Raw genomic sequence first — 11,881 nt, forward strand, 5'->3', positions numbered from 1 at the left:
CATCACGGTAGCCGATCCTTCTTATTGTGAATCTTAACCGGCTTTCAAATATTTGACATAAAATACACTTTTGACCTCTTACACGAACGGACTTTCTTTTGTCTGTGACGTTACCTATAGACACATCCACGGTAGGTTGAAAATGAATAAACTATTTATATATGTTTTCCATAGTTTGTAGCGACCAATTACTATGGAATGTAATTCATTTATACAAAGGGAAGTAACCTGTATGATAGTAGAATAGTCTATCTTGTTTCCTTTAACATTTCAACAATTTCCTTTTTAAAGAAGGACCTGAAAATGAGGACGACATATTTACCATGCTTACGTTGTACGATACCTGCTTTTTAACAGAATTAAAAGGATTAAAAAGCAATTAATTTGATAACGTGCCATCGAACGTTTTAATATCAGAGGATACAGATTGTGAGCTGTTGAGAGCGGTTATGGTATGATTTCCAGGAATGACCTAGGAGTGCTTAGCAGGGGGTTCGTTTTAAAATATATTGCTCCCAGGTGTTGAACGGTCTCTTATTATCTACTTTTGACGGAGAAGAGTGCAGATTGATATTCGTCAAACGGGCTGGTTTAATACAAACGTAAGTCAGTGATATTGTTGATTCTATTTGTTATTCATTGTGACAACACATGCTTTATCTTAAGTAATTTTATCTTTAATAGAGTTTGTAGTTTTCTTTCTAAATTGTTGCAAGCATGATGTATTTAATAGTTAACCAATCAACAATACAAGCTCGACATGTAGACATGCAGTTTACTCATTGTTATACTGCTTTTAAATTCTTTTTTCTTCTTTCTTCAACCATTTTTTAAAAGAATGTTTACCGTCCCCACCACCATCACCACCGTCGTTAAGATTTGTAATTTTCCAGATTATCTCTCAGATCCTGAATTTACTGTTTTCCTTATGCATGTAAGTTTTCTCATCTCCCGAATAACGTGGTTAGATTGAAATGATGGGAATCTCATAATTGCGCCATTACTACACAAACATAGTCACACAAAGACTCTCTCTCTCTCTCTCTCTCTCTCTCTCTCTCTCTCTCTCTCTATATATATATATATATATATATATCTGAAAGCCGCCGTCATCATCATCATCACTATTCATTATTCAAATCCTGTTTTGATCGACCTTATGTTCTAAAGTTCCGATCAGCGCCACCTTTCATCATTAATATCATCATCATAATCACACCATCATCTTTATTTCCCTAATTTATACTCTACAGGACAATCGAGAAATATAATCAACAATCTTCATGAAACTTTTCTCAATGAGCGGCCTTGACCCATTCAGAGATGCAGTCGCCCTTTTCGTACTTCTTAAACGCGAAGAGGACAGATTAGTTGATTTTGGGCGAAAACTCATCAAACGGAACAAAACTTATGCCAAAACCGTCTTCATAACGGAAGTGGAAGGTTGGACTCCATTTCATGCTTTTGTATTACGTGGAGAACGGAAAATGGTGAAAATAGCATTGAAAGCCGGCGTCGATGTAAACCTTCCCATGGGTAAACCGGAAGGACTTCCGGGGAACTGTTCCCCCTTGCATTTGGCAGCACATCGTGGTGACGTCAGTGTGATTAGTGTTCTTATATCAAAGGGTGCTGACGTGAATGTCAGAGACGATACGGGTAGAACTCCAGTATTTTACGCCTCGCAAAAACAAAATACGTTGGCGGTGAAAACTTTAGTGCGTGCCGGTGCTGATTTGAGACAATGCGGCCGAGAACATAAGCAATCAGTGTCTTCAGAAAATAGAACCGTCAACCCCATTACCTGCTTTCTGGCATGCTCTGGGATACGTAGATAGCGAAAAGTTCTTCGTGATGTCATTTCATCAGCTGTGGTAGCACAAAGACGTCTTCCTTCTTTAAAGAGGATAAATGTTCATTGATATTAAACACGTTTGGTATGAAATGTTCGAACATGGAAGTGTTCCAAAGATTGTAGCTGGTATGGGTTATGGTGTGCTAAGTTATATCTAGCTAGCAAAGAAAGCGTTATGATAATAACTCGCAGATTTGGAATATTCTACAGTCCACTTTATAAATCATTTGACAATTTTCCTAATATTTTAAGAAAAGGTTTTGTAGCTAAGGTTTTGAAACGTCACTGGTACAAATAAAGCCGTTGTACATCGAAAGAAACACCAATGTAAAGTACATACGTTATTAAATGATTGATGCAATGGTTTGATAAGTATAACTTATCTTTTTTTATTCTACACTCAAATGAACGGACAACATGCTCTGCATTCTGTTACGTGTTTCGAATAAACATTAACACAAGAAAGAGTGAAAACAACAACCTTTGAGAAATTTAACAAATAATTTATTTCCATGGAAAAATACTGTAAAAATTAAAAAATAAGGACTTACGGTTCTAAGAATCAAATCCAAATGTAATCCAAGAATAGTGCACAAATACATTATTTGAAATCCTAATATTGAAATGTTTTAATGAAATCACGTTCTAGCCCCGACGAAGAATCCAAGATGGAAGGCGATAACGTATGCTGTATCCTGTACTGTGTTGAAGTCTACAGTTCCTTTAGAAACAAGAAATATCAGCGATCAATGCGTATAATAAATGAAAAATATAATTAAAAAAAAACTCTGTAATAGCTGCATTGAAGCTAAGAGCGATCTTTGTTAACAATGATAGCAAAATAATAAAAAGATTGGCAAAGGGAGATGAATACATACTATTTTGCTTTTAATGATTGTTGTACAAATTGAAGTTATACTGCATTGTTGGCGTAAGACTTGACGGATAGAAAAAAAATAGTATTCTTAAAATTAACAAGGTGTGATTCTGTTTGAAAAGTTGCTTCATTGAAATGACACGGGGTTTCCTAAAATTAAAAAGGCGCTATTCTTACCTAAGATTTCGTTGCTAGAAAAGCAACTAGCAATGTTTTAGCCCCAACAAATCAAACCAAACCTGGTTGCTAGATATTAAACTGGTAGACGTACATTTAGCCATATATCTTTCTGACACTTATAAACAACATTTCAAGTAACATAATTGTTTTGACGTATAAAAAATAATGCAGAACGGATAGGTATTTAACACATTACGTACTTTGATACACTGTACTTCAGACCAAGGTGATCTTTTTGATCTAGCTTGGTGACGATACATTGTACTGTGTCAAGGCAATTGTGAAACTAATTTCATTTACCACAAAAGCCCTAGGTCTGTTGCATGCTTCCAATGTAATTAAAGTATGTAAGCATAATGTTTAAAAAATGTAATAACATCATACAAATAGGAAAACAGCAAGACGGACTGGGTGATATATGAAGGTATGTAGGTAGTACGTTGGCAGGTTGATAGTCATTTCTTTTGCCAATATCTACTTGGCACCAGCATTTCTGGCCCATGCATGTATAGCGACCATTTGCAATTGAACTGAATTCACCTATGGTTTCTGACGTTACATAAGTTATTACAGTCCTAACGATGACGATTTCAATAAAAATCACTTGTTACGTGCACATTACCTGATTAACTACTCCGTCAAAAACATAAATAATCACATACCTTCATTAAATTACCGTACAATAGGTAATTATTTCTCAATAAGCCTTAATGACGTAAAATGTAATGCGTATCGCTTGCACGCCATTATGGATGCAACGAACGTACTGTAAATATTTAGAAGTCATCTGTGTCAATAAAACCACGAAAGTAGGTAGATATCTGTACAAACTATACCATAAACAACTGCCCTTTCCTCACTCTTGATTGCTCAGGATTTACACAAGATTCCATTTAGAAGCTTAATTTCAACCAAAGAGATGGCATTCAATTAATAGAATACAGAACACCAGTCACACTCATAAGTGTGCGAAGAACATTAAAACAAAATGTATTTTAAAATAAAGTCGGAAAACTTGTAATTGCAACCATTAATTTAATACAACTTATTTCAACAATTTTCACAACTCTTGTGATTAAATTAACTGTGGAACTTATTGACCAATGATAATAGACCGCATACATTGTATTCCTCACAAAAATATTTTTTATCTCTCAGTAAACAGATGACATTTTCTTTTCTGTGTTCAACGTGTGGCACAAAATACGATATTTTATCCAGTGGAGATGACGCTAGATTTAATATCGATTCTTTTGGGGTACAATCACCCCACCCCCAAGGGACGCAGGCAGCAAGATTTATCACATACCCGCGTTGGCCGAGATTAGTTTTGAACCAACGAGGAATATAATCAGATGAGACTGACCTGTACAGGCGAGCGCCATCAATCACTCAGCCACTCTGATGATTATATAATTGTGACATACGTGAGAGGTTTGTTTTATTGGTCAACACTGCAATACAGGCACCTCTTGTGCTTCTGCGCTATTGTGCAGTTCGACAATTTTCCCTTTGTACATATTCTACATGAGAATACTCATTCACTGACCATATATATGTTATATGTATACTTGATTTTTAATCCATCCACCATTACTACATGCGAATACACATTCACGGACCAACTATCTAGCACATGCATACTTGATTGACCCTTTAGTCAGGTCACAATTACTAAACGAGAATACCCATAAACTGACAATGGATCTATTATATGTCCACTTGATCATTTGTTTAATCCACCATTATGTATCTGTTTAAAAGGATTTGTCGATGATACCATAACGCATCGCCTCTTCCAAGCATAAATAGCCACCAATTCTGCATTCATTATAATCATGCTACGAAATCAAAACCATATTTATCTCATTGTTTTGCAAACGTTTATACCACTATGTCATGTCTTCAGAAGTTGTCTATTTTGCTTTTAAAGTTATGGCTGCAGTTCCCAGCTTGACCTGCTTGTATCTTATTCACTTCCACCAATGAGGAACTATGATACAAGTAATGGAAATAGTGTTGGAATTAGGACCTATACATAATTCTAAAGCAGTGTGAAATAAACCATAATATAGGTATCAGATATTGTACTTGCTGTATACTTTTTATGCCATTGTTAAAAAAGAAAAACCTTTGAAGACGAAGAGTTGTTGTCTGGGGATTTGTGCTGTGCTGTGCGGAAATGTTTTAGCTCCAAGTTTCCACGTTTATAACTATACATACGTAGAAGGAGTTTTAGATGAATCGGGCAAACTTTGCCTTCTAGAATATTAAGGCAGAGTTTGAGCCAGAGTTGCAAGTTTACTTTTCGACGTATTAAGGAAATGGTTCGTCTTGAGGTATTACATTTTGTCCAGGTGCTTCTGTACTCTTTAGAAATATACCAACGTGTACGATCGTTATAATTACATAAACAATCAAAACTGGGTTAATGATTTTAAAAAATCACACACGGTTAGTCAAGAGGCAGGAATAAGAAAAAAGCTACTTAAACGCTACGTGTAAATTCCGTTCATATTCATCTAATGTCACAAAATGGCTTTCTTCAAGACAGCTGTAAACGACATGACCATTTTTGAATAAATATTAAAAACAGCAAACTAAGCTTTCCCAGTTTAGTAAAATTAAACAACTTAAATTATAGCACGATGTGTTACGTAAACCTCGAAAACGTGGCGTGGACCATACATACGCAGGATGTGAACTACTCACTTCTATGACGTAACATAAATATATGTTCAAAAGCAGTTCTTGAAAAAACGCACTGCGTTGCTGAAAATATTGTTTTTACCGTAAATATCCCCACAATCTCTTTCCCACGCAGATATGATGGCACCGTCCTTATTAACTGAAATAATGTTGCGCGTGCTTCTATGCGATTGATAAGATTTTCTTTTTCCTTCGAGAAAGAGAAAGCGAAATGTTGAGCCTATTTCGAATGTTGCACTACACTCACTCACCCCAGCTGGATGTGCCATTGCTGATATTCAGACTCTATTAGATCTTCAATGCCAGGTTGTTAATCCTGTATATAAATGGTAAATAAGCTCCAAAGTTACAAGCAGCCAATACCAACATTACTGCTACTACTACTACTACTACTACTACTAGTAGTAGTAGTAGTAAATAACTGTATTACAACTACTCCTTTGGTACTACTGCTGATGATGAGGGATAGTATGATAATAATAGAAGCTACTAATAGTACTACTACTACTGATGATGATGATGATAATAATAATAATAATAATAATAATAATAATAAAATGATCAGAAACAATTAATGAAATCATAAGGTACAAGCATCTAATACCATCACTACTACTACTACTACTACTAGTAGTAGTAGTAAATAACTGTATTACAACTACTCCTTTGGTACTACTGCTGATGATGAGGAATATTTTGATAACAATAGAAGCTACTACTACTACTAATAATAATAATTATAAATACATCAACAGCAACAACAACTCCTATTGCTGCTGCTGCTGCTGCTAATACTACTACTACTAATAATAATATTAATAAAATGATCAGAAACAATTAATGAAATTATAATACATGCGTTTTATACTCTAAAGCTGCACTATCTCGTCGTGTGCTATATTCTTCAGCTTGAGCGAGAAAATAACAAAGAAAATATGGATAATGTTATAATTTTAATGCATGGAATAAAACACAAGAGTTTACAGTCCTAAATATGCATCAGCTGTACCTTTTGTTCCATAATGGAAAGCTAGAAGCATGCATAATGCCATTAATGGAGAGTAAATGTATTATTTAATAATAGTTCATTCCCTTAATGAGATACGAGTATCATTTTTGTTTGCCTTTGCGTGGTTTAACGCAGTTTTGCAGCACATGATAGCGTGTAAATGACCACGGTAGACAGTATCTTTAGTGGAGGAATAACCGCAGTGTGCAGCTATCTTCTGCAAATAAAGGTACTGAAACTTGCAACTTGTGCAGTTGACGAACACTTTGTTGACTGATATAGTGTAAGAATTTGTATTCTAATATTATTATTTTAATTTTTTTTATAAATGCTTATTTATTGATTGTATTTAGATGATTTATTCTTATATCATGTAATCTTCCATTCAAGGAAATAAAGATGATGACGATGATAATGAGTCAAAACTTGAACTCACGCATATTAAGTTTTACTTTAAACATTTCTTATTTCCTAAATTATGCAAAAGGCCTACAAGCTCTCACAACAGTATATGTCCCATTCCCATTCTAATACTTTGATATCCATTGATCAAATTGGAAGAAGTTAAAGAAAAAGAAGAACATTGGCGATAAAATAGATGGTCTTCTAGTTGAAGAATAAAGCTTAGAGAAGAAAAAAAAAAAGAAATAAAGAGGAGAGATATACAAGGTAAGTAAACAATGATGTTAACTTCGGACGGAATTGCATTTCATATGTAATGCATCAACATTACTATGGTGTGATAGTTCTACTGCCTGACGAAGCACACTATTTATTAATAATAACCTGTATGTATAAAATCGAAGGAAGTAACACTATTTAAAACGCCTCGCATCATTAATGTGTTTTTGGAACAACTAAAACATATTCAATTTTTTTCTCAGTTGCACGTTCAGTTCTGCTAAATAAGAGACTTTATAGAGATCGAGACGGGGATTTCCTTTTGACTAAGTATTAGATTTTGCATGTGAAATATGTATTGAGTGCATATAAATATAATAATGTGCACTGTCTGCTCTATCTCGTAGTTGCATAGAGATTTATAGCAGGAGATTGTTCCACTGATCTTTCTGGACGTCGGTACATTGATTTCCAATCCTTGTATGAATGACACAGAGTATTTGCGGTCCACCAGAAAGATAAGAAGAAGGAAAGCTGTTCAGCATAATAACAGATTTTACAACTATCAAGAAATCGCTTTCCGATTTGATATTTTCACATAGGACATTCCACATGAGAATAGAAGAGTCAAGGAAAGATTGTTTTGTTATTTCAGGCCTGAAATTTAATACAGAGAATTTGTTACTTACGTGGTATCTTACTTGCGAGATTTTCTTCTTTCTGAATGCAGTGCTCAGCCTCATTCCTCATAACGTTTGCTTGTATGTCTAGCCCACTAGGTTCTAACTGAAATCTCTCTAATCTGTCTGCGTTTGAACATCCGTACTAAACAACATCTGCATATTCTAAAATAGACGTTATATATGTTAAGTAAAATATATATATAAAGAGTTTCTACGCATTTTTGTACTTTTTGAGTCTTACAATGTTTATTAATTTAGATGTTTTCTATTGCATATTGTTAATATGCAACCTCCAAGTCCATATTTTACTTGGTGTATGCCTAAAGGCTGATGATTTTCCAGAAATGCGAGTGATTCATTTTGGAACTTCAATTTGGGAAAGAGTGAATTATTCTTTAGTGTTGAAAAATAAACATTCGGCTTCGTCTGGGTTGAAGCTTACCAGCCATTTATTTGACCAATCTTGTAAAGTTTCTAAGTCGGTACTGTGTATATATGGAAAGTTTTCATGCTTTTAGAAAGAGAAATAATTGTCGTTCGCACAAAGGCTCGTGCACTAAGTAGATTATCTGCAATATCATCTATATTTGCAAGACAGAGTTAAGATGTGTAAATTTGTTTACTTTTCTGGGCTATATAACAGAAATTGGTTGCACAAGGCGGCCAGTGTAACCGGGGGGGGGGGGCATTCAGTAAAGATCCGGGATGAAACATGGATATATCGGAAGATATGAGTCAGCTTTGTCACATGCACACATTGGCCGAGACAAAGACTCGAAACCAGGCAGACAAATGTGAAATATCATCCATCGGTAAAGACGATCGCCACAGACCACTAGGGACCCTTAGATATGCGAGTGATGTGTAAAGGCGTGCGCACTGGACCACTTGGCCACCCAATACAGAAAATCCATCTGTGACATAGTGACGCCAGGAATGATTGATACCGCTTTTGGAAAACACAGCTCTCTTATCAAAATAAGTTTCTTATGAAATACCAGTTATATTTGGGAATGAGTCGCTCATCTCTAAAATCATAAATTACTAGCGTCGTTCAGAAATACTTGAAATGTCAATATTTTTCTAATGCTAACACATTTCGTAAATATGAATTTAAAACATTAATATTTTTTTTTCCGGTGTGTGTATATATCGACATTTCTGTACAAGATAACTAAAGATAACATATAAATTAATACGAATTCATATATTTCAGGAACGTAGGCGTCATTTTACTTGGCTTGAAAACTTTGATGTTCATGATTTAACTTGTAATTAGTCACATGACGTGGAGGAATTAGTCACATGACGTGGAGGTATTAGGTATTCGTCATTATGATAGAAATATCATGACCATTTGATGGATTCTATATCCCACGTGACTCATTCTTCTACAGCAAAATATCCAAATTATCTTCTTTCAACTGTTAGTCACTCACCTATCTGATATTACGATCATCTTTCCCCAACAGACAATTCGTTTTTGTTTTTTAAATTACGTACATTTTGGCAAGCACATTTTGATGTCTGAGCTTTCATATTGGCATTGGTAACTGCTTGTTTGCAAATTAGCAGACGTGTTTCATTAAATCCCGTCAGGAAAATAAAAATGAACTATATCTTCTGCACAAATAGACCCCTAAAATTATTTGTTCCTCGACTTGATTAGCGAGATATTTGTATTCTATCTTCTACATGTCGACTATATGTAAGATCAGTATTTCTTTGGTCAGTGTGTCATACTTAATGTGGCTGGCTGCAGCTTGTACGTTGGTACACCTACAAAAAGACACAGACGCCCAGTGTGACGTGATCTTGATATAGATGTATTGATGTTTTAAATTTGAATCGCTGTTGCCTATTTTCCCAGACTTTATTTTCATTTGTTGAGAATCGTCTATTGGCTTTAATTCAAATGCTATTTTTATTATTGCTGTCCGAGTCATGACCTGGTGGAAGCTTCTGATAAAACCAACAAGTTAAGATAGGAACTACTGTACTTGTAATTATAAATTTAATGATTTTTTAAGTTGGCGCGATGTCATAAAAATATCAAAGAAGATGAATAAAATTAGACATTTATCTTTCAGATGAGAACATTATTACGTTGAATTCGTATTTGTCCAAAAACATTAATCATGGAGTCTAACCCTTGAATTATTGTTGACAAATATCATTTGAAATTGACCATAATGGTAGATAGAGCAAAGAGTAAAAAAGGCGATTGACAGAGTTATGGCCAGCGAATTAGTATTCTATTGTAGAATATGGCCAAAGCAGGTGCTAACAATACAAATATTCATGAAGCATTAGAGCAGCTTGTCTTGCGGTGTTGACCACAGGAAGCAAAGTAGAGGTACTTCGGTCATGCGACCATGCTATCTGCACATCTCACACAATGGGTGATGGAGATTAATATTGCATCATTGTAGATGGTAAATAAAGAAGAAGAAAAAAGAAGAAGCTGATGAAGAAGAGAAACTGCAATCGATTATAACCGAGAATTACCATTTGTTCTATTAGTGACAATTTTGTATTAGTACGGATGTTTGACACACGCACTCTACCCCCCACCTACTCTCTCTCTCTCTAACATACACACAAACACACATCCGAGTGACACGCGCACCCTGCCCCTCCTTTATCAAACTCTCTGTCTGTCTGTCTGTCTCTCTGTCTCTCTGTCTCTCTCTCTCTCTCTCACACACACCGAGTGATCCCAACACAGGTTTATTGACTCATAATCCGCTACATTGTAGTAATGTTTCTCATGTTATGACTGGACACCTGCTGTTTAAAATTCAGTCAAAATATTTGTCACACCAATCAAAATTTTAGCATAATTCACTTGTTCAGTCCCGTAGACCCCCACCCCCACCCCATCCAACCTCCCAAATCACAGTAATACTAGACCATACGCCGAAAAAAAAAATAGCTTATCTGTTATCACATTTAGCTGTCGTTACTTAGTTTAACAAACTACTGAACATCTGTTAAATTTTGATGGAGTAAGTGACATGACTTTCGAAATTCTCCATTGTTCTCTTATAATAGGGACAAACAAATCATGTTTAGTGAATGTCCATAAATAGCTTTGGAAACAAAATGAGTAATGACGGACAAATGAGTTGAATAACAATGGATTGACCAGAATGATATAGTTCCTGGCCTCCAGAAATTTTTTGATGATAATATCGGAGCAGTTTTGTCCACATAGCTGTAGTTGTTCCGCGTGACTGACATTCCCCAAGCTATGGAAAAAATTCAACTTGAAACGAAACTTTTGAAAGAGAAGAAAATTTTTAAAAACAAAGGGAATATCTCGATAATATCTACGATATGTAAGACTGCATTTTCAACATTGTAATTATATTGTTAAGTTGTCATTTGTAATTATACTGTAAATGAACTTGTTTCGACTCAGTAAATTCTAAGTTAACATTTTAGTTCACACTTCGTACCTTTGGCATGTTCGACGGTTTGCCAAGTCTGAAGGTTCTAATGTGTAAATGAGAGTGGCAGAATATATATATATATATATATATATATATATATATATATATATATATATATATATATATATATATATAACCAGAGAGAATGATAAGTTAAATCTACTGGAATTAATAGTGTCACATAAAAGGCAGTTCCTGTTACATACCATGTATATGACGTTATGTTGGTTATATTTTACGTGAAATCATTTGGATGGGAAACAAATTATAGACACTTTCATTCAAGCCGTCACCAAATACCGACATCTTTTCAAAATATACAAGGTTTTTCTTTCAAACGTTTATCCCGATAATACCTGCGGTAAGTAAGACTGCATTTGGAACATTTGTATGCCAGCAATTTGGTTCACACCTTGTAAATGTTGTATGTTCGACCGTTTGCAAAGTCTGAGAGAGAGAGAGAGAGAGAGAGAGAGGGAGAGAGAGAGAGAT

The 11,881-nt window shown here is 34.9% G+C and overlaps 1 protein-coding gene across 1 annotated transcript; it reads left to right on the top strand.

Annotated features, from left to right (window-relative positions):
• The first annotated feature begins 260 nt into the window (after positions 1-260).
• Positions 261-2,472, top strand: LOC149786984 (uncharacterized). The gene is made up of 2 exons (XM_089978312.1): positions 261-602; positions 1,254-2,472. The coding sequence occupies exon 2, from the start codon at positions 1,284-1,286 to the stop codon at positions 1,836-1,838; it is 555 nt and encodes a 184-aa protein (XP_089834438.1). The 5' UTR covers positions 261-602; positions 1,254-1,283; the 3' UTR covers positions 1,839-2,472.
• Positions 2,473-11,881: the final 9,409 nt, after the last annotated feature.

This window comes from Sinohyriopsis cumingii, chromosome 12, assembly GCF_028554795.1.
Source record: "Sinohyriopsis cumingii isolate HCF-2022 chromosome 12, ASM2855479v2, whole genome shotgun sequence".
In the NCBI taxonomy this organism is placed as follows: domain Eukaryota; kingdom Metazoa; phylum Mollusca; class Bivalvia; order Unionida; family Unionidae; genus Sinohyriopsis; species Sinohyriopsis cumingii.